The sequence below is a fragment of the Periplaneta americana genome, chromosome 3, assembly GCF_040183065.1.
Source record: "Periplaneta americana isolate PAMFEO1 chromosome 3, P.americana_PAMFEO1_priV1, whole genome shotgun sequence".
NCBI classification, from domain to species: Eukaryota; Metazoa; Arthropoda; class Insecta; order Blattodea; family Blattidae; genus Periplaneta; species Periplaneta americana.
This window is the reverse complement of record NC_091119.1, coordinates 124132499-124157503: the sequence shown is the minus strand read 5'-3', so window position 1 is coordinate 124157503 and position 25005 is coordinate 124132499. Positions and strand designations below refer to the sequence as shown.

At 34.7% G+C, this 25005-nt stretch overlaps 2 protein-coding genes across 3 annotated transcripts in view; both read right to left on the bottom strand.

The window, feature by feature from the left end:
- l(2)gd1 (lethal (2) giant discs 1) overlaps positions 1-2633 on the bottom strand; it is a 49547-nt gene extending 46914 nt beyond the window's left edge. The window contains exon 1 of one of the 2 annotated variants that reach the window (XM_069821541.1): positions 2446-2633. In XM_069821541.1, the coding sequence (XP_069677642.1) occupies positions 2446-2505 (60 nt within the window). In that variant the 5' untranslated portion in view covers positions 2506-2633. The remainder of the gene's footprint in view (positions 1-2445) is intronic. The other variant, XM_069821542.1, reaches the window with a different exon arrangement.
- A 4882-nt stretch (positions 2634-7515) lies between these two features.
- Fkbp39 (FK506-binding protein 39kD) overlaps positions 7516-25005 on the bottom strand; it is a 45618-nt gene continuing 28128 nt past the window's right edge. Inside the window, exons 5-9 of the mRNA XM_069821540.1 lie at positions 22068-22199; positions 18643-18938; positions 16639-16806; positions 14280-14458; positions 7516-12640 (exon numbers count right to left, since the gene is read on the bottom strand). Coding sequence (XP_069677641.1) covers positions 12559-12640; positions 14280-14458; positions 16639-16806; positions 18643-18938; positions 22068-22199 — 857 coding nt within the window. The 3' untranslated portion in view covers positions 7516-12558. The remainder of the gene's footprint in view (positions 12641-14279; positions 14459-16638; positions 16807-18642; positions 18939-22067; positions 22200-25005) is intronic.

Sequence of the window (25005 nt, the reverse complement as noted above, 5' to 3'; positions counted from 1 at the left end):
TAGGAAAAATCCTCATTCTATACGTGAACTAAAAGACTATATACAAGAAGACATCGAAGCTATCAATGATGTGGAACTTCAGAGTGTTGTTCACTTGTTCATCGGAATTGTGTGTGGCAGCAAACGGGGGCCATTTTCAGCAACGACTATGAGCCTGATAAATCCAAATTATTGAGCATTTATTGTTAGCCTACTGTTATATATTGGAGCAGAGCCGGAGAAATGGTTGTGCCATGTAGGGCGCAGCAGGCCACTGTTTTCTGGGACCATTGATAATAATGGCTCTGTAGTATCATTACATTGTCCTTTTCTCAAATCATTTTTATGCCTAGTTGAATAGTTACGCACCGAGCTATTTGTAATGAAATCATTTATATTTGTTTTGCATAGGCTACATTAAACAACTTAAAATACACAAAGATGGTAGGGCCTAGAGTTAAAATTTCAAGTCCCCTAAATAAAGGTTTACAATGTGTACGGTTACCAACATTACAAATTATTCTTACTGCCCTCTTTTGTAGTTTTAATAACTTTATTATTTTAGGGTCATTACCCCAAACTATTATTCCATACACCAGATGGCTATGTATATAAGCATAATATACGGATTTTAACACTTCAACACTAACATTTGTTTTTAATTTCCATAACATAAAAATGCCTTTGTTGAGTTTCATACATAGTATGTCAATATGACAGTTCCATTTAAATATAGATTGTATATGCACTCCCAAAAATTTGACAAAAACTTTACAATTGATTCTAATGTTTAAACAAAACTCTTTAACTTATGAGTCTTCTCTTTATTTAAACAAAGAGAATTAAATGAACATCAATTCTGTTTTTTGGTTGATTGCACCAAGATTATTAATAATTTTTAATCTATCATATTCAGTAATTGTTATAGCAAGATTGTCCGCATATAAATATAACTTTACGTATTTGCCATTAATGATACAGGGTAATGGGCCTGTATTGTGATATTCAATATGCAAAGTTTTCATGGAATTTTTAAGTCTCAGTGTCATACCTGTTACTTTGGAATGGCTGCATACAATCTCATCTGATATCTGAGCACGTTATGTTTGCAACTGAATGACTTTAAATGCAATCCCTCCAACTGTATGTTGCAGCAATGCAAACATGTTAGGAATTCATCCCACAGTCCTTCAAAGAATTAGCCCGACCCTTGAATATGTTTATATGAATAGTAGTGCATTCAATTCAAATATTTTTCACCGAAAATTTTCTTCCTTTTAGTAGTGCTCTTGCACAGAATTACGAAAATATTATGTAAAACGATTTAACAGGTGCTCAGTGTTGATATAAATGCTTAAGTGCTGTATTACATTTTCACTGTAAGTTAGTTTGTACTCTAATGCAAAAATACAAAAATTATGTTCTGTACCAAGGAAATAGAAATAAGACTTAAAAAGACATAGAAAATAACATATTGGAAATAAGTGTCACATTTTAATTATCGATAGGCCTATCTATGCTGTGTCATCAGCACAGTGCAACCTCAGGCTAGCATTTCTTACCCGCGGATAAGAGATACACTAGCATGCAACCATGGCTGCTGGTAGGTATGCTTTCTCCCTTCCCCTTCTGCACGATGGTGCATATTCCTATACACTCCTTACCCGTTACCGATTTCAGCAAGTGCTGACGACCACTGTTCTATCAGGAAGATGGAGATATAAATAAACTCCAAATATACCAATCAGCAAATGAAATCATTAGGAGAACATTAAAAGGAAAATGGAGGCAAAAGATATTTCTATAAACTACTCTTTGTACCGATCCTCTTATGATAGTGAATCATGGATTGTGAGAAGAAAATAAAATAGCTTACAAGCCAAACTGTAAAAATAAAATTCTCTGGCAGTGTAACTATATGGTTGCACAAAAATTGATCAAATAGGAAATGAAAATGTAAGAGAGTCCCTAAATATGGGAAAACCTGAATAACTGGTGCTTCTAAGATCCGTCGAGTATCAATAAATGATAAAATAAAAGAAATAGACTTCAAAAAATAATAAAATAAAAGAAACAAACTTAAATGGAAGGGACTTTGACCGAATGGAGGAACGCAAATTGTCGATTGCCTAAAAAAAAAATATATTCTCATATAAACCAAGAGGAGGAATATCGATAGACCTGTTAGAAGGTGGACTGATGACGAAATAAGATTGTCAAGCATATTCTTGATAGGCTAAAATAATATGTTCTGTACGCATACCGTACAAGAACATCGATCTTCATATTCTGATTATTAATAAAAAAGATTTTGAAATAAATATGTAATATTCTAGCAACATTTTCAACACAAACATGCATTCTATTCAACATCTCCCCAAAATGCTATAATTTGAAAGTTAATGGTAGAGGTTATTCAACACTTTGCGGATTTTGAAATCAAATTACTTCTAGCCTGAAGCTCACCTGTGACAATCCACTTCCGGCATTACCTCGACGTCTTTCTTCTTTCTTACGTCCAAACATTATTTATACAGTATTAAATCACGTAGTATTAATTGCTATTTACAGATAGTATCTAACCTACGACCTCTTTATAACAAAGCTGACAAATATAACTGCATCCATTACTCACACTTACTGTACACGAATAGCCAACTGCAAATAAATGTCAGATGTTTTGGCGCTTAAAGTAAGTCGCTACATTACTTATACAACAGAAGAAATTTACAGTTTAAAAATAATTAACATGATTAGAAGCTAATTTTGCTTTGCTATACATTTCCTTTTATGAAATGTTAACTAGTTATAAAGTGCTTAGAATGGCAATCCTGCTAGTGCACGTTTCAACCAATTACTTGCAAACATTATTTTGAAATTCGTTCAATAGTACAATATAGCAATGCAATAATGTTGAACAATGGAAAAATGTAAGAACAACATCGATTTCAATTCATTTACTGTAAATAACACACAATATTTCAGTATCGCTCATAGATGCTATTACACTTCCTAAAATATTGTGAGCAACTTTTAATTCTTTCACGAGCGGGAATAACAATACAAGCCAAAAATTCAATGTTACATGAGAGCAAAAAAACTTTATATTGTATAGCATTAGCCACTGTACAGTTCAAATTTCGGTAAACTCAATTTTAGGTTCGACCTATTATTTAGGTAAAATATTATTCTCATTTTTTAACTGAAACCAAAACGTGTTATTTTTTTACCTGTTATGCCACTAATATATCGGGTTAACAATGCGAAATATTCACTCATCCTGATTTTGCCGAAACTACCTGTAGCCTGTTATTCCGCCCATAAAATAAATAATCTCGTAAAAATGTAGTTATGGAAATAGATAAAGAAAATTATTTAATGTAATATTGAGAATAATAAAGCAAAAATAAAATATGATCCTTTATTAATATATATATATTTTTAATTCTTCATGTAAATTTATTGTTGTTGTTTAGTCAACTGTCCAAAGACAGGTCTGAACCTCACAAATGATACCAAGAAGACACCACTTATGAGGCAACTAGGCCAGGAAATTAATAGGCGCAATTTCCTACTGATCCCAAGTTGCCTTTGGGCATGGATTCGATTCCCGCTCAGGCTGATCACCAGGTTCTTTTATTTTTCATAGGTTTTCCAAACTGTAAGGCGAATGTTATGTAGTCCTATGGCGAATTCTTGGTCTCATCCCGTTAAATACTATCTCGCTATCATCACTTCCATCGATGCTAAATAATCTTGTCGTTGATACAGCGTTGTTAAAGCAACTGAAAAAAAAAATACTATATCGAATCCTTCGCTCAAATTGTACATACAGATCTCCACAGCAAATAGATGAGAATGAAAAATTAGCTGCCCATATCTAGTTTAATGGTGTGCAAACTTGTATACGTGCCTTGAGCGAGCTGCCCTCCTAAGCTGCGAGATAAACATAGCTAAAGTTGCCAAGAATTAAATGCAGCACTTCTAGTACTTGGAATAATCTAAGAACCATACTAATTGGAGTTTTCTTCAATAGTTGATACTGTTTCACCGAAAAAGTCTAATTTTCTTGGCGTCGGTGGTGACAAGAATGACAATAATTTATTGAGGAATATAATAATTAATTATTAATGTTTAATTTCATTAAAGGGCACTGTCGTCCCATAACACACAGAAGGTTACTCATTACCATGCTTCGGAAAGTTGCTGAGGATCCTTCTTTCCTTCCTACCTCGACATAAATACTGTAAAATTCCGTTCTTTTGTATTTTCATCTCTATGATTACAATGAGAATATCAGATCTACAGTGCTTTGCTATATTATGACCATGACTACTCTGAGAATATGTCAAGGGCTTAATATGAACCTGAATTTCAAAGGAGTTCATACACGCACTATGTGAATCAGTAGCGTACGCAGAATTTTGTCAAGTAAAAATTATTTACAATTGACATTATCGGTATTTTAAATGTTGTGTATTATTATTATTATTATTATTATTATTATTATTATTATTATTATTATTATTATTATTATTAAAATATTACCTATGAAATGCACAAAACGTTAGACGAACGTTTCACAATAAAGTCAGAACTTAAACTAACGAACGGATGAATACCACTCTTAAAATGAGTTCGATAATGCACAATATTTATTATACTGCAAAACTGCCAAACAACCTTTTCAATATGTTTCACAAGTTAAATTTCATATTGTATCAACTTCATTTTATTACAAGGTCGGTACTAGGGGTAGATCTCTCTATAATAAAGTTAGCATTGTTATAATTCGAACATGTCGCGGCACCAAGCACAGGGATTATTTGAAGGAGGGGTAGGAGGAATATGCCTTATGTCGATGTACATTTTGTTACTCTGATAGTGAGAAAGTAGAGAAAGGAAAACAATTATGTATAAAAAATATTTAAATCTAAATACAGTATGCAAGTTTTTAATTCAAGGGAGGGGTTCAAACACGGTAATTCCCTCTTGCGTACGCCCCTGATGTGAATCATTAGAAATCATGTGAACTGTGAACATACGTCGGTGGCGTAAATCTACTTCATAGCTCGTTGGAACGGAACTTGGAATCAAGTGAATCATGGGAATATGGCTGCACTCTGCTAATAGAATTTGTAACTACAGATTACGCATATAAGAAAAGAAACCCGATATTGCGAAGTCACCGAAGTCAGCACTCATTAGGTGTATTGACTGTGCTTGTTGCTAGTATGATGTGAAATTGTGTATGTGGAAGGTCTAAAAAGAAGTTTTGAGCCAGACGGCGGTGTTTTGAGCCTATTCATACTGCAATTATTTATATACAGGTAATTCGCTATGACAACAAACATTCTTCAGTTGATGTGACCAAGATGTGACATTGAGAAGAGGTCAACATTAAGTAAATATATTTATTTTAATATAGCCTAAATGTGTATATTATAGTATTCGAAATATTAGTGATCATCTCATCTGTTAATTTAGTTATCAATAGCCTTACATATGGACGAGTGCTGAATCTAAACCGCTCTGTCTAAACTTCGTTTTTAATCGTAGAAATTTAACAATTGGTTATTAGTTATCACCCTAATCTGCGTTTTGTTCCCCGGTATCGACTGCATCCATTAATGCTGGAAAAACTCAGTATCTAGATGATTGTTGTTAATCACTGCTTCATTACAACGTGTGCACATAGGACGTGATTCGATGCCGATACAATCATAATGACATGTAAGGTAGTCGTCCTATGGTTAGTCAGAATATATAACGAACTATTATTTGTTAGACATATACGCCAACTGAATGCAATGGTTTGGCATCCTCTCTGGAACAACTTCAAATCCATCGTAAGGTATTTGAGTAATTACCGTACGTACTGTATGTACTATACTACATTGCAAGTCTCAAATTAAATTTACCGAATAAATGTTATAAGGCGATAGCTTTGCACACACTTATTAATTTACTTCATTACTGTAATGATTCGTATTCTAGGGAACCAGCGTTCCTCAGCTTGGTTGGGCTTACAATTCTTTCCTTGCACAGGATGATGTGTAGGCGTATTTAACAAATACCGTGGCCAATTGAAATGTGCATACGGTCATTAATAAGGGTATAGTCCTGTTACTAATTACTGATGTAAACCAAGAGTAGAATAGCCACTCCTCTTGATGTAAACTCTGTAAATCAATGTGATCTAAGTACTTTCAAGAATCTCACTTGAATTGTCATTAGGAGAATGTTGTCCTTGAACTACTTATGAAACTGGAATATTCGTTCTTGTAATATGAGGGTCACTCCAAAAGTAACGCACATTTATTTAAAAATTACATTTTTATTCTACAGCTTTGCTATTTTCATAGAATGTAGACATACTTTAGGAACAAAATGTCACTTTTCCACATAATCCCTGTCCCTTTCAACTGCCTTACCCATTGGAACGAGGGCCTGTATACCTTCACGAGGTCGACCTGGTTGGCAAGTTGATATAGTGCTGGCCTCCTATGCCCAAGGTTGCGGGTTCGATCCCGGGCCAGGTCGATGGCATTTAAATGTGCGTAAATGCGACAGGCTCATGTCAGTAGATTTACTGGCATGTAAAAGAACTCCTGCGGGACAAAATTCCGGCACATCCGGCGACGCTGATATAACCTCTGCAGTTGCGAGCGTCGTTAAATAAAACATAACATTAACACCTTCACGAGGGAGTCATCTTCAAACCTCATTCTGCAAAGGGATTCCTTCAGTTCACCAAAGAGATGGTAAGCACATGGTGCCAGATCAGAACTGTAAGGCGGGAGTTTCAGTGTTGTCCATCCAAGTTTTCTGTGGTCTTTTAATCTCCTGTCACAATTCTCGCAAGAAAGTCATCTTCACCATTCTCATACTGGTCCAGAAGTTCGCTACACGCTGTTTTTCTTTTTTTTTTGTGGGCTTCTATCAACATCCTCAGAACCCACCTGGCACAAACTTTTTTTTTTTTTTAAATTCCAACTGTTTCTATATTCTGCACACACTTGCTTCTCCCATTCCATTTTGGAGTGACAATTTTTCACTGTTACACGTTTGCCAGCTACAACCATATAAATATGCAGTTAAATGGTGTATATGTACTTTATTTTTATTCTCCATCCTTCTTGCCCATATTAATTGAATACCTCCATTTAAGAGAAATCTGCATATAAGGAAAAATTAATCTCATAAAGATCCCTTAAAAATGGATATTACTGTTGTTCAGTTAATTTAACCAATTGCTGGATAGGGCTCAACCCAACCCTGAAGTAAGAACATTCACTTCAATCAACTGCAATATTAAATTTTTTGTGTTTTAGCCATGGTGTGCGTGCCTTGCATCGTGATACCCTTCTTTCTCTTCATCTGGCACCGATACATACAACCAATAGTTCTCAAGTTCTGGAATCCATGGCAACCAGTAGAGTCTAAGGCAGCTGTGGAAGCAAAGACAAACCCAGAGAAAGTGGAGGATAAGAAGAGTGAAGGGAATGGTGTCTGCCCTGTATCAAGCGAAGAGAAGAAATCTCAATAACGTTTATTTATTTCAAAACTGAAATCATTCCTGAGAAAAGTATTATATTAACCAAACGTGTGCTACACAAACATTAAATACTCGAGAATTTATGATAAATGCTGTATGTTAAACATGTAAATATATTCAATATGTAAAACTGTATATAAAATGTGTCTTTTTATTAATAAGTTTCTGCTCCTACATAGCACAATAACATCAGGAAACTCAACTTTATTCTTATTTAACAATTATGGCAACTGTTAGTGTATACTGATGTACAGCAGCGGCAACATAAATTGCACCACCTTTCTAAACCTGTAAATTTTGTACTTAGCAGAGTGAGAAGTTAATTTATTCCATTGAATACCAGATAGTGTGCATTCACAATGTTTGTTTGTTGCATAATACTGCATCTTCTTGTGATTGCACCACCTTATCTAGAGGAACAAACAAACATATTGTGTGAAAATCAGTCTCTTTGTCCAGTTGTCACTATGCGCCCAAAAAAAAAAAAAAAAGTGTAATAGGCTAGTTGCTTTGGATAGGGAAGACTTACCTAGTTGGGAAATAGCAGAAAGAATTGTTATCGATCAACATTGTTTCGGCTTCTCACAAAGAAAATATGACCAGAGACATTAAGAGAAAACATAGCACAAAACTAAAATGATTAAGTACAAGTGCTATGGTAGAATTTTGAAATGCCTGTGTATGTCTGATTGTTGGACAAGTTCTACAGAACTAAAATCTCAGTGGAAAGTTCACACTGGAGTTCGTGCAAGTACCAGAACAATACACTGGAGACAATTATCACCTTCAAATCGAGAAAAATTCGTTCTGGCACCAGGAATCGAACCTGGGACCTCTCGGCTCTGCGTGCTGAGCACTCTTTCCAACTGAGCTATGCCGGGACACGATCCACGGCGCCAGTCGAACTTCTTTCCTTGAGGGTGGCGAGACCTCATATAACGAATATGTGATACATTGGAGACTATTTGATGCCTGTTTCAAGTCATATAGACCCTGTAAAAAGCCATTATTGACTTCTGCTATGAAAAATGAACTAAACAGTGGGATGCTGTAATATTCTTGGATGACTTCAAATTCGATCTACATGAACCAGATGGTAAGCAATATGTTTCAGAAGTAAAGAAACCTATCATCCTGACTGTATTCAGTAAAGAGTGAAATTTCCTGCAAATGAGATGGTGTGGGACAGCATAACAAGCAAAGGGGTTGGAACACTGCTGATTTTAAGTGGCGCAGTGAATGCTGAGCAGTATAGTTTCTCGAACTGCTGTAACTCGAATATTCTGTTTTTCGAGAAATTTTCTAGGTTCCGACCATATTATATGCACTTTGTGTGTTAATAATCAATAAGTCGAAATTAGATATACGGTGTCTAGAAGCAAAATGCTGATCTCAAGAGAGAGAAAATACTCTGTATCTGGAATTCTATAGTGGCCGAGATGAATAGATATTCACTTTGATGACAGTAACTGAGTTTTCAGTACTGGTATGTCTTGCTGAATATGTACTGATTCTTTGCTTGATGCACACATCATTTGAGCCAGGCGAGCAGTGTCTTCAGTCCTGCTGTCTTTTGTGTATGTTTACATTCAGTGCTTTTGTCTTGTGTCTTAGTGGTACATGCCCTTTGAGCCGGAGGAGCAGTGAAAACTTGCTTGTTCATCTTGTTTTCATTCAGTACTGCTGTCTTATGTTCTGTAGTGTTTGCAGAACTGAGAATATGTAATGGGGAAACTAAAATTAAAGTGTTTCACTGTAGCTGCAAAAATGAAAGTGATTTCTGAAGTGGAAAAGGGGTTGAAAAAGAAAAAGGATATTGCTGCTGAATATGGAGTACATTGTCTACAATTCTCAAAGACAAGGTCGAAATTCGCCAGGCTGTAAAAGAATCAACTCTCGCACCACAGAGGAAAAGTTTTAAAACTTCTAATTTTCCACAGTTAGAAGAGGGCATGATTCAGCGGGTGAATTGTGTTAGAGACAAAACTGGTGGGCTAATTCACGAAAAGGCAGAAAAATTAGCCAAAGAATTAGGTTACGAAACTTTCCAAGCTAGTTCAGGATGGCTAGAAAAATTTAAAGTTTGAAATGGAATTGTGCAGAAAGTTATGTACAGGGAAGGTCCTGCGGTATTGGAGATAGACTGTGAATATTGTCGGTGCAATGTGTTGTCAGCACTGTTAAGGTGCATATACACGTAACAAACGAACGAATGATGAAGCAAAACTTCGTTGTTCATTTGCTGTTTGGAGCAACATGCAAAAATCATCAGCAAATAGAGAACATTCGCATTTGCTGATTATCTGCAGTAATGACAGACGAAGATATAATTATAAGTGCAGCCATTGTTGTTATAGGCAGTTTAATAGAAAGCAAGTTAAAAAACAAAAGGCGGTGGTGGTAGATGCCACTCTACGAAAATCACAATCAATATAGAGGCATTGACTTGCTTCATGATTTATGTTGAATTGAAACGGGACAGTTTCACAACTTCTGTCACATTTCAGGAACAGACTTCGAAATATTACTGTGCAAAATAGGACCATAAAATTTCCTCTTCCCTGTATACATCAATAAGTTTGATGATAGCTCCTTCAGTTGACATCCTGTTGGTGAAATTCTGCAACCAACTATAAACAAGTGGCAAATCCCATTCACAACAAATACCAACTTCCTTTGATGTAATCATCCACATGTTCCAATTTCAGTCAGCAAATGCATTAGTTTGTCATTTGTTTACTACATGTGTTGACATTTCTGTGATGAAATATAAACATTGGAAGTTAGAATAATAAAGTAATGAATAAACTCACCTCTGTATTACGACTGGATCACACTTTTACGGCTTAGTGCTTGGTCACACTGAGTTGCTTGTCTTGCATCTTGATCATAATTATATTCATGAGCAGGCTTACGATAAGATGTGTAATTCCTAAGTTATTGATTGTTGTCAGCTTGCCAGTGATGATAATGTATCAATATTATTTTCTTTGCTTACTTTACACTATATAAAGTATATTCATATTAAAACAATTATATTTTGTGAGGGGGATAACTTTCCAACAGAAGAGGAAATCCCTCCATCCCACCCGTTAATTCGCACTCTGGTGGGGGGGGGGGGGGGGAGTAAAGACAGATTAACAGTGATGGGAACATAAAATTTGTTTAACTAGTAATCGAAAAATCAGCAAAACCTAGATGTTTTAAGGGTGTCTAGTCTTTACCTGTTGAACATGAAAGCAACAAAACGACTTGGATGACTGCGTCCATTTATGAATCTTGGCTCCATTGGACTAACAAAAGATTTGAACATGAAAAGAGGAAAATTATTATTTTTGTCGATAATTGCCCAGCCCACCCAAAGGTCCTTACATATGATTTAAAATTGGTGCGAATGGTTTTCCTAGCCCCGAATACAACCTCAAAATTACAACCAAAGGACTAGGAACTGATATCAACCCTCTTGATCCTATAATGTTGCTGCACAAGTCATGGGCCAATGTCAAAACGGAAACAATTTCATATTGCTTTCGAAAAGCAGGATTTTCGTATTGTTATTCAGGGCCTGATGAGAGTGAAGAAGATGGAGAGGAGCTAACCCCCATACTTCTGATGAACAGTACCAAGAGATTGCCAGTTGTGATGCTGACTATGATAACAGTGGATCCAGGGGTATTAGAAGATGAGTAAGTCGAGGTTGGACAGGTCGAATGTTAACCAACACCATCTGCAAACCAGGCATTAGGTGCTCTAGCAACAATTCGATCTTACATCCAGGGACAGTCACATGTGACAGTACTGTTAATGTATTGGAAAATTACGTGAAAGAAAACGATGAAAAACAAGAAACAGAAGAAAATGACAGCCTATTTGCAGTGGTGCAGTACTTCTTTTACAAAACATAATCCTCCATGTACAGGTAATCTTTTTACGTTATTTTGTAATTTTCCAATGAAATTTCAATAAGTTAAACTATTTATTTTGTCCTGTTGTGATTCGAGAAATCGAGGTCAGACTGTATTCAAATTTTAGAAGAATGCCTAAACCTGTCATCAGGATGAACTTTCACCAAAGAAGACGCTGCATTTTCCAGCAAGATTCGGCACCATGCCACACAGCCAAACAGAAAAGTAAAATACTAAATGTTTTAATCTTATGTACTGATATATTTTACACATTTTCAAAATGGAAAAAGCTAGTAAATTGTATTTTTTTTAGAGGTGAAGGAAGATCTTCAGAAATCACAAATTATGTTGTTAGACTGGCCTGGAGATAGTCCTGATCTCAACTCTATTGAGAATTACTGCTATCATACTGGAGTCAAAATTTCACAGAAGTAGCCTAACAAGAAAAAATTGCAAGTAATAAACCACGTGTGGTACTATGAACTTGGATCTGATTATATTAAAAATCACATACACACTATGACTAATAGGTGCAGAGCAGTTATTGAAGCTCGTGGTGGACCTACAAAGTATTGAAAAATTATTAAAATTAAAGATAGTTGCATGTAGTGTCTAATTGGTATGTTTCTTTCTTATGTAATGACATATTTCTTAACTATCATTTTTTCATATGCTATCTACGAAATTCTCAGAAAAACGCTACATTTTTACTATTACGTGTAAAAGTATATAAAATATGGTTATAATCTCAACCACTGCTGTTTCTGTACAATCAGTTATCATTAAAGAAGCAAATTAATACATAATTATGAAATCAGGAATGTTTATTTCACTATCACATAACAGTTTTTGAAGATGTGGAAGGGTGGTGCATTTTATGTTGCTGCTACTGTAAATCTGTACAGTACAGACCCAGAAACAAAATTCAAATGGTCCAAATTTTGTTTCTGGGTCTGTACAACGTTGGTCTTTAAATGTCACTTTTCTTTTTGTAAATGTTCTTCACACACGACATGCAGTAAACTTTAAAATAACCACATAGTTCAATGACGTGTTTCATTTCCTCATGACCAAACAGCCTGAATGTCTGTTCCTGTTCTTCAGTGTTAACGATGTTCAATTTACAGCCCTCAATTCAACTTCAAACACCAGAGGGCTGTTTGGAGGAATGGCTGGTGGAGAACCTTTGTTGCCGTACCTGCATGTAAACAAAGCAAATCCATTAAATCAGCACTTTCTAACATAGAATTTTTAAGCACATACTGTATATATATATATTATATTTCATATTTATGGATTAAACAAATATCTCGGATGCCAAGCCTATTTTTACATATCCACAAACACTTGAATGCTGAACAGTTTCCTTGTCCCAGTTATATCTAGATGCAATTTTGAGTGAAAATTACCGTAATCTTTTATATACATCAGTTTGTTGGCTTTTTATACACCTGTTCATATAACGCAAATCTAATTTTGGAACCCCTGCTTTGTTCTTCAAGAGCTTGAAATATCTTCTATTTTGGATTACATCTATAGTACAGAACTAACTGGCAGCAACATGTTCACCGCATGGAAAGGACTCTAATTTGTCGTCAAATTTCTACCTACTGTCAAAGAGAGAAGAGAACACTAGGAAGACCTTGCACCCAAATGTCTAACTCTTAACCAGGGGTACGCATACCTGCATAATCAGGTAAATTTATGTTGGGTTCGTTATCCAAGCAGTTTAAGGTGCACAAGATATGTCTGGCCAGCATATTGTGCCTAAGATTGCAGGTTCGTGCCCATGTAAAACAATCGGTGTAATGGTATGCATGGAAGCTGACAGGGTTTTAGTTGACTGCAGTTGAAACGATTTTTACAAAAAAAATTTATTGTTTTAATCAAGTGCAGTGTCCTTTAATGTTATGTAAAAATTAAAGAATATCATATTATATCATATTTAACATATTATACACATCATGACCATAATACTAGCTGGCCACTGTAATGGATGCACGGCTCCTATGGGTTAAAGAGATGGCTTGAGACTATAACGGGCCATTAGGCCCAATACTTGTTAGGACGATGATAATACTTTGCTCCTGTCTGCAAAGGAGTAATGTTTAGGATTTTCACTGCCATTACAAATTCTTCACCTTCTGTCCAGTTTGAATCCAAGGACTTCTGATTGTGATGATGGAGAGACTACTGAGAATGAGAATTATTAGAATTCTCACTAAGTATGTTACGTCAAAACAAGTTTTAAAACCTGTCCATTTTCCTCATAATCCACTTTTAGGGAATTTATCCACATTATAATAGTGTAAAAAAGTATAAAAAAACTACACTTATTTTTAGTTTTACTATAAAATTTATACACTGACGTTATTAGAAATTTATCAAGTGATATTATGCCAGTGTTATCAGGAAAATGAGTTTAAAGTTGGGACATGGTTGTACTTACGCCCTACACTAAGAAGCACCTGTTGCATATGTTACACCTTTCCTGTCAACATATATTTCAAAATTTGGAAATATACAGTATACAGAAAAGTATACTCTATCGATTGAGACAATAAAAAAATTTTCTAATTTTTTCACGATTTTTACTCTTTAAGTCTCCTTAAATGATTATAGTGTTTCATATATATAACATATATGTTAGTACTAGTTATTTTAGCCTTTCCTTCCCATTATGTAAGCCCGCTACTAAGAAAAGCTCCCATTTAAGGAAAAAAAATCTCTTAGAGATTCGTTAAAGAGACATTCTACTGTATAAAGGTATGACTAATATTCCGATTTCTCTTTACACGCTGAATGTGTGTTCGTATAAACCAATGCATTTTACTCACGCCAAAGCTGCAGGACATGTGATCTTCCTCTTGCCACCTACTTTCATTCCACTCAGTCCAATGTCCCAACCTTTTATCACTTCTCCACGACCCAAGCGGAACTTGAAACCTGACCCTTCTGTTGTCGAGTCAAACTGCTTGTTATTATGCTTCAAGCGTCCAACATAGTACACTGTCACCTGTTCCATAACATGGTATTAGTAACTCAAATACATTAACTGTTCACTCTGTTTTATTCATTTTCAGTAACATAATGCTTTAGAAATGATATACTTTGTTTCAGTACTCAAAACACACTGGAGATTGGATATACACTTGTTAGGCACAGAGAGAAAGCAATCATTCCTAGAACCATTATTTTATATGAATCTTGGATCTAAAAATGAGTTTCAGAATAGAACAGACACCAGTGTCTTCTAAGAATTATATTAAAACTATAGTACTGCGAGGTTTTTCTCTATCATATTGATGCAGCAACTTTTGGAGTTGGTATGCAGCTCTAAAATGTTAAAATTTTTCTGCAGCTATAACAGTACAAAAACCCATAAATCTTGCACTATGTGGACATCAAGAAGTCTTAAATCATACTTAAAAAAACTTTTTAATCGGTTACTTAACAAATCTGTATCAACTATTAGGTTATTTAGCGTTGATGGAATTGGTGATAGCAAAATGGTATTTGGAGAGATGAGGCCAAAGATTCGCCACAGATTACCTGACATTCGCTCTATGGTTGTGAAAAACTTCGAAAAAACCCAAACTAAGTATTCAGCCCAAAAGGGAACTGAACACACCTGAGCGCAGCTCTGTATTAAAACTATTTTAGGCGTTTAGTTGCAAAATCAGATATATCACTAAAGCATAATTTTTCAGTATGAAGGAAAAAAGTTTGCAAGGAACCAAGGATTTGCAACCAATACTATTCTTTCATCATACAAATCCATGTGATGTATCTAGCTTTGGAGCATAACAGTGCTATAGCAGTTGTAGAATCATATGAAGATATGTTGTTGTTGTTTTCTAATGCCAGGCGTTTGACAATAAAGTCATTTGACCTCTTGCACTCCAATATTTTTCAAAGCTATTCATATGAAGATAAGAAATATAACATTAACCCATTTTCGAAAAAAAAAAGTGATGTATCTGATTTTGCAACCACACGCCTCATTTAGTTTCACACAAATTATCTAACTCCTAAATCAATGGTATAGTTCGGAATTCTCAAAGTTTTTGAGAACTTTCTGGCCTTCACATATCACATTTTCCGTATGATGCCCTTTACCCAACTTAAAAAAAAAATTCCCAAATTCGATATGGTGGTGTATTTTTTTCAAACGAAAATAGTCATTTACAATTACTAGCTTGTATTTTTTTTAATGTAAATTAGAATAAAATACATATGCATATTGAAAATTTGTATGTTTCATTTCACTTACATGATAAATTTTAGTTTCTATTTACAGCTTTGATGCCCCAAAGACCAGTGACACAGTTTGAGAACCCTTGCTCTAATTATGGGTTCAACATTACTATCTATAGCAAATATTCTTTACAGAAAAACTCTGAGATGGCTAGTATCTCTATAAACCTGTCACTGGATTAAAAGAAAAATGACCCTGTGATTCTAAACTGTTATCTCAATGCCTAGAACACCTTAATTCTCATAGATCGAATGCTATCAATTAGAATTAACCGACTGTAACGACTTGCAACACACAGAATTTGTCACTGATAAACAATTACTGCTTTCTTCTTCCTTTTGAAGATGGTATGTTTCAAGAATTTCTTATTAACAGCAAGTGAAGAGAAAATTTTGAAGCAGCAAGAGTCTACTACAAAAATAGGTTGCTTAGGTTCATGAACTGTGTAGTGGAATGAAATTTCTTAAATGTTTCAGAAATTATTATTAATGATTCCATCTTCAGTTAAATTAAAAATGAAGAATAATTTTTTCACATTTTTTGCAATATTAATACAAAATTAGTCTCTTTCTAGAGGAGATCTCAGCAATATAAGTACATTTCATAGATATCTTATCTTGTGAACAAATAACCCAGGCACTGGGACATTAAACAGCATTTTCACAAAATTCATGAGAGACGCTGAGAATTCTGTTGTGAAGTAAGAGCCGCTTCTAAAAATGCCTATCTCACAGCAGCTTTGTTCACCACAACTACACAAGATCTACCAGGATTTGGTAAAAAGACATCATCTGAATACAGAGAGGCAAAAAGACGATGTAATCAAGAAAGTAATCGACCAGATATTTATATATGGCTCTGATATGGTCACTAAACAGGTACAGAGAATGTTAAATAATTTCAGTCAAAATTCACACCACATTAAAATGAGAACTCACTTGTCTGCCTGGTTTAGCAACAGGACCATTGCCCACTCTGATTTCTTCAGCAATCACTCCTCCTTCAAGAACCTTCTTCTGTGGTGAATCTCCACCAGGCGTTTTTCCTCCTTTTGGAGTGTCCATCCCCTTTTTATTCTTCTTCCCAGATTGCTGCTGAGTTATACCCTTGTAATACACAAAATATTTCATAAAAATATCGAATATATAAACTGTAAATATTTTCATATTACTGTAATCTATGGGAGGGAGATGGGTAAAATTTAGGTAATTTTCAATAAAAATAGCATTTTCGTTTTTTTTTTTTTTTTTTTTTTTTTTTGTGTATGTGTGAAAAAGGAATCAGCAATATCTTATTTATGTGTCTAGCAAATTTCAGTGCTCTGCGGTGCTTGGAAGCTTAAAAATAAGTCATATTTAAATGACTGCAGTCTTGAATTTGAATTCCATGGAAACTTTACAAGCTGTTTTCTCACACTTTCTTTTCAGCACATTTTGTCAGGTTCAAAGATAAAGGCTCATAAAATTTTGAAGATAGGAACATGAAATTTTTACTCCATGTCCTATATATTGAGGTTAACGTAACAATGGCATTTTTTTGATAAACAAAATACTTCCGGAATAAAAAATATTCAGTGAACACTAAAAATTTAAATTTCGAAGTTGCATATGTTTTAAAAATCTTATCTCCATTTACAGATGTAAATTTAAAATTCTGGATACTTGGTTCTTTTTTAACCATATCCAAGATGTTAAAAAAAAAAAAAAAAATCATACATGAAAGTTACATTTTGTAAGAGATGGATTTTTCCTTTTAAATTCGAATAACTCACAAATCATTCCTCTGATCACAATAAAACTTACATGCAAGAATATTTATAGGAAGGGAAGGAAGTTTCTACCTTAAAAAAAAAAAGTAATAAAATGAAACGTCACCCATCACCCCCCCCCCCAAATTTAATTTTCAGCTAACAGAATGTGCAAATATGCAACAAATGTCAGTCTGGTGACGAAAATTAGATTCTAAAATATAATTTCATTACATAATATATAAAGAACGTCACAAATAATTTTTCTCACTTGAAATTAATCAAAATGACTATCTATGGAAATTCTGTAGAAATATGATGTGGAAACTTTTTTTTAATTCAATTCACGCAAGGAATCATCTCTGATCATTTAGCTATAACAACATTAATTAATGTGAATTATGTAGAACATTTCTAAAAACGAGAATTTTTGTTGTCAGACACACATTTTCAAACATTACGATGTTAACCTGCCTATTTTTATTTATGAGCGAAACAAATGCAGCTATAAATGCAGTCATGGTGCAATTGCACAATATTGTACTTAATTTTTTCATACAAACAAAACCTCATGACTGACAATAATAATAATAATAATAATAATAATAATAATAATAATAATAATAATATATTATTAAGAATTGAAGGTGACAATACATAAAAAGTATTTGTTACAATTGTGAAAACCTTAATCCCACTTCCTACCACATTTTAACTTGATTCAATTCAAATTTGAAATTTCGAGAGAATGCCATACTCTAGTTGAGGGTTATAATATACTGTCGGTCTCTCCAAAATCTGCTACGTGTTTTTAAGAAGATTTTGCAGGTGAAAGAATAAAACATTGTCACTTTTAATTCCCTTGATTTTCAAAGCCATTTTCGGTACAATTTCATAATTTTTCTTGTAATGATTAAAATTATACTGGCAGTAACTTTGAAAAACAAGGGAATTAAAAGTCACAATGCTTCCTACTTTCGACTGTAAAATCTTCACATAGCAGATTTTGAAGGCACAGCGACATTCTGTAGAGTACACAAACCTGTAAAAGTTCATTCTTTTACCATCAAATTCTGCAATTTTCTTTAATTCATCTTAATAAATATAATTACTCTGAAATGTAGGAACATTCAATAACTTGGTATTGACACACGAAAAAATGTTTTACTGAAAAAAATTCTTTGATGCAACTTACATTAACTTGTGATCCAGGAGACTGTTTTGGTGTACCTCCTTGTTGATGCTTCTCATTAGGTGTCTTATTCTTCTGTTGCTGTTTTTCATTTGGTGTCTTCTTATTTTGCTGCTGTTCAAGCAGATTTTTCATTTTCTCTTTTTGGTTTGGAGTTTTCTGTTTTTCATTAGACATTTTATGCTGTTGTGGTGTCTCATTAGGCGTCTTTGCCATTTTCTTTTCTTTCTTCTTCGATAATGGTGTCTTCTGCTGCTGCTGCTGCTGTGGCTTTGGAGATGTTTGCATTTCCTCTTCACCTAAAAATAAATCAAATTTGTAATTGTATGTACAGTAACCCCCCCCCCCCCCACCTTATACAATGAATCTGTATTCGCAGTTAATCTCAGCTACTTCTTACATATTTTAACTCCTAGCATTTAATTTCAAGAGTTTTATAGAAAATCTAAAATTTAGTCACATCCTGTATTCGACTGCACTAATATCAATCAAATACCCAGTCCTCAGTGGTATTACTCTCACTGTTTGGGTATCCACAGAAGGTTTCGAAATTTATTCCCCGCAGATAAGAGGAAATTACTGTATGTATAGATACGGAATTAAAATTTAGAGTGAGTCTTGATGGGAGTCCACCTGTATGTAGGCAACAATTTCGTACGACTGTCCACAAGTAGCATACGCCAGTATACAGTGGCTCTTGTTTACTGCACATGCACAGTGTGGTATGCAAAACTTATACAAAAAGGGAGCTTCAAATTTTATTTCCGTATCTGTACGTACATTTTCTGAAAACAAATAAAACTAATCCTGATGGTTAAAGTACAGTTGGCACCTAAAATTGACGTTTCCTTTCATTACACTTTAAAAACTAATTTCGGAATATGTATGGCAAGACTTTCCTGTGTTAAATTTCAACGTACCTCGTTTACATGTTTCGACCTATTTATGGGTTATCTTCAGAACTGGTTGCTGTTGGTCTTGGCGTGACTTGTTCCGTTCCCATAAATAGGTCGAAACATGTAAATGAGGTACATTGAAATTTAACACAGGAAAGTCTTACCATACATATTCTGAAGTGATACAGTGTTAAAAGTAGTGTAATCAAGATGTATAAAAACTAATCACATACGATGGAGTACTTAGGCCGCATGCACATCAAAAGCATTTTGAATATTGTGCCGCATGTAGCATGAAATGCTAGGCACGGTTCCTGCTGAATTCTTTATGTATGCCATGGACTCACCTTAGTTTGACATGTGATATTTTAGTGGTCAGACTCTAAAATGGTGTTAACATTAACGGAAAATAGTTACTTAAAATTCAAAATTAGAAAGAAGAATTATAAGGGGTTTATGAATTTAATGAAGAACAAATTACTTTGGGAGAATTCTACCATTCACACAGAGATGCAAGAGACTATCCCAATAAATTTTATGATTACTTAAGAATGATAAAAACTACATTGGCCATGCTGTTAGAGAAGCTGGAAGATCATTTCAGGGAACGTGGTAGCCTAGTAATTAGAGACAAAGGAGATCTACTGAACAAAAGCTTCTTTTTACATTAAGGTTAAAAAAAATCAATGAAAAGTAGAAGCACTGCATAATTTCATACAATTACATACTGTATTAATGAAACTGCCTTAAAATGTAACGGAAACTACATGTCTGTTCATACTAAATTTAGTGCTGAAACGATACAATAACAAATGTTTCATCATAGATAACAAATAACATAGTTCATATAATTAACATGTTACGATTACATAAATTTTCATTTGACTGCATTCTCAACAGATGTTTTTGTTTACAAAACAGTATGTGTGTACATCTCTCAAAACCCCTGCCAAGTAGATGATTGGAGCGGCATTCAGTATGCTGGGATGCAGTGATTTCACGAAGTAAACACTGCTACTGTCTACAACGTTGCAACATTGCAACATTCGTTTTCTCGAAATATTACAAAAACTATTGGTTGTATGAAAAAATATTATTTGACAAAACGTTCCCAAATGACATAATCTGTTCTGTGTGTGAAGGATTGTAAAAGGTTATCTTCCACCCTGTATATATATAGTATTTACAAATCATCTGCTCTCGTGTTTTGAGCTAAGACAAAAGTGACAGCAACCCTCGAAAATTGTGCTGTGGCAAGTGGATTTTCACCACGAAGAAAAGAGGAGACAGAGATAAAAAAAAAAAAAAAAAAGACGGGGGGGGGGGGGAGAAGAAGAAATATATTGTGTGATGTTAAATATGTGCAACAGAAATTGAACACTAAATAATATATGAACAAATTGGATATTGTTTTGTTTTGATAAACTTTATTCATTCCCCCCATCCCCTTTCTGCAGCTTCATTTTGAAAGTGGGACATGCCAACAATTTTCGAAGGGTGATAATAACATTCCAATTGCTCCGTTGTCTGTTTCAGAACACTTATTTTGGGTGATACTGGACACATTACTTGCTTTTGGCTATAGGAAGAATAACACATCCAAATAATATGTAATAGTTCGCATAAAACACTTATTTTGGGTGATACTGGACACATTACTTGCTTTTGGCTATCTCTATAGGAAGAATAACACATCCAAATAATATGTAATAGTTAACATAAAACAGTTTTCTGAGTGTTTAAACATAAGTAATATTTTTTTCTGAAAGTGTACATATTGTAACATTTTATAAAAGGTGATTCTCTTTAGACGCCATGAAGGTGAATGGGGGGTATGGAAGTAGAGCTCCATGCTTTCATGATTTCAGCACTAGAATGAGATGTTGTGATTAGCATCAAGCTCCAACCTCCTTCCCCCCCCCCTCCCCCAGTAAATACATGGTACTCAATTTTACTGAAGGCTGAGTGAATTCCGGACTGCTTTGGAAGTTCTGACAATGTTAACAAGCCAGCTACCAACTAAGATTGAACCTGAAACCTTCCAGTCCATAGTCCATAGCTCTAACAAATGAGTTACCCAGTTGCCTGTTAACAAAGATTTTATAATTTTCGTAAATTTCCCCTTGTAGTATGCAATAGAAAAATGTAACTTGCCATTACCTATTCTGCAAACAGATTACTAAGCAAGAAAAAGCATTAATACGTCATTTTTATGTAACCTTGGCTAACGAGAAAGACAGGCTATGGCACGACATCACATTCTTAGTCATAACATGGCCAACATTGAACAAGTTTATATATAAATGCACGTTTAACATGAGTTTAATGTAGCAATTCCTTTGTTTTTTAGAACTTTGAACACGTATTTATATTAGGTGCTTGTCAAGATGGCCATGATTAAACCATGATAATCATGTGACTCCGATTTGTGCTGAAGCCTGTCTTTCTCGTTAGCCGCATATATAACACTCTTACATATTTAAGTAAATAAACATAATTTATCGGAATACATGTCTGTTAAAAACTACCTACTTTCATCATCATCATCGTCATCGTCGTCATCTCCATCCTCATCATCCTCATCCTCATCCTCTGAGGTATCTTCGAGCATATCATCAGAGTCACCAGCAAGGTTCAGGTCATCGTCGTCATCATCTTCATCATCTGTAAATACAATATTCTTAATGTAACATAGAAACTTTCATCAAAGTAAGTTCTGCTCAATTGAGAGGTTCAGTGCAAAAGAGATCGATTGCACATCAACCTAAAGTGAAAAAAATAAGACTGTTACGAAAAGGTCAACAGATGATAGGAATTACCTAAACCACATGAAATTTTACTGAAAAATTTTATGTAATAGCTTCCTCTTGCAGTGGGCCCCTCAGTTATTCACTTCGTCTCATTTGATTGACAAAAAAGTTCATCAGTGTGTAACAAAAATAATATATGTATGAACCCATCATTCAAGTCAGAACATACGCACCGCCTGACAGAGGTTTCAGTACCTATAAGGAATTTAGTTACACTTATTTGCTGACAGGGGCAGAGGGACAATTGGCAAGCTCATGGGCTCAAATACCACCTAGTATGTAACTAAGGTATTAGTAGGATGTGAGAGAGACTCTAATTTAGGCTTGGAGGTTTACATGCCGGAAAACTCTTGACACAGGACACATGGCTCAAAGTCCCTTCCAAAGGACTTCACTCCCAATTTTTTGTATCCTACAGAATCCATCGACCCCAGCTGTGTTTGAATCCACAATCCTTGAGTCTAGAGGAGAGTGGTTTACCACTAGATTTCTGGAGACAACCCGAAGATAAAGGAATACTTTTTATTTTCACAATTATTTTGCTGGAGAAATAATTCATAATCACGTCAAAAGAAAAGAATAACAATGTTATTAACTCACATTTGTACAAAAGCAACAAAAGTTGTTCAAAACGACACAATTTCCCAAACTTTTCAAACCTCATGCTCCTTTTATTGATACTTCTAAATCCCTCCCACTGCTCACATTTTATGCATTCTGCAACAATTCAGTTCTCTGAATACAATAATGTTTGCTATTCTGCCTCAGCCCCTGAAAGAGCCAAGTTTCATTCGCACAAGACAATCTGATAAGCCCCAGGGGCCCAGAGCAACAAGCTATTTCTATATCAGCAACAAAAACCCATAGTACTCCCCCCCCCCAAGGTATCACCCCAGCCCAATTTTTATTATTGCAGATGATATAATTATGAAATCAAGGAGAGGTGGACAATGTTGGTGGAATGATAGAGAAATAGAAAAATTCCAAGAAAAACCCTCTACAACATCTGCTTTGTCCAAAACAAATTCCATCACGATCGAACCCTGACCACCTGGATGGAAGAACCATGTGATAGCACTTTAGCCATAGAGGGAATAACGGGTATACTTACTTCCACATAAAGAACATCGACGAAGAATAAAACAATGATTGGTATTCAAGACCTTACAGGTGCAAATAATAATCATTTACCAGAACTGAACTGAACTTCAGAAAAGACTAACACAATAACTCTCATGTTAGATAAAATCCAACTTGGTGTGCCACTTCAGAAAAATTAAAATTGTTAGATATTTATCTAACAATGCAAGTGATTGCAGGTTAAACGAAATTCTAACCAGATTACTGTATTTGTAAAAAGGAAAGCTGTAATACATAATTCTATTGTGGATAGCCCAAACATAACTATGGGCCTTCAGAACTTTTTTTATTCAAATGGTGCTGACTAAGTGTTATCTTATTTGACTAGCATTCCAGTAGATTCTTAGGAGGTTGACCACAGTTCTATTTATGACTTTGCAGTTCAGGAGATAGTCCTTCGTCATTATAGTGTCAGGATCATTGCAGATGATGCAGTGTGGTGAATATTCGATGTTAATCTTGTGGACGTGTACTGCTGGACAGTCATACTACGTATTTTTCTTGATTTGAAAACTGCTTCCATGTTTCCTGTTTGCTCTGTGTTGTTTTAAGGTTTAGTTTCGGCTAACTTTTTCTGTTCTGACCTTGTGGTTTGATTTTTTTCGAGATATTGCGACTTCAGTGAAGCAGTAATTGACGAATTCCCCACAATCAAGAATAAGAGAATGGACTTCTTGTACAAGCATTCTGCATAAGGCGAGTCATTTTCTTTTTTTTTCCTCTTCACGCATACATACTAGCAATTGAATTAAATAACATTGTTGTGAAAATATATTTTGAATTAGCATTAGGCTGTAATTTCATGTATTATTAGTGAACCCCCAGTTTTTAAGAGCACCAGTCACGGCATATAAAAAAATTATACATTTAAATTCTATTCAAAGTTAACAAATATTTTCTTTACACACATCTCACACCCTCTGAGGATTTCTTGTTCATCTCTTGCCAAAATAGGTGTATCCACTACATGGGAACATCTGGAAGGTAACAACAGAATAATGAAGTATATTTAAAATATTTCATGATAATAATCAGACGAGACAGTGTGTGAAAACACTTTTTGTCCGACTAGGGAATATTATGACAAACTTTAAAAGTCTGGACCTCTCTCTATCATGACAATAAATAGACCAGTCGTGGCTCAAAACAGGCAGGAACATCACTGCTAGCATAGAAAAGAGAAGTTCAGTGTAGAAAAGTAAGAGGCTGACACTTCAAAAATGAAACCCCAGAAAGGGGGAAGGATACTGAGAAGAGGGTTCTGAAAAAGTTTCACAGAAATTTATTTACAAGTTTGTAGCAGTTTCGTTTTTACTTTTATCATAACTATATTGTGTCTGCTCAGTTCTGTCATCGCGTGGCATAATACACACTGGAATGTAGAGTACTATATTTTTCGGAACTGCTGACCTGTATTCTATGTCTGTCTGTTTGTAAGTTCCAAGTGATGTTTTTCATGACAAATACTAACATTTACGGTCCAGGTCAAACACCGTTCTGATAAAAGAGAATCCAGACTT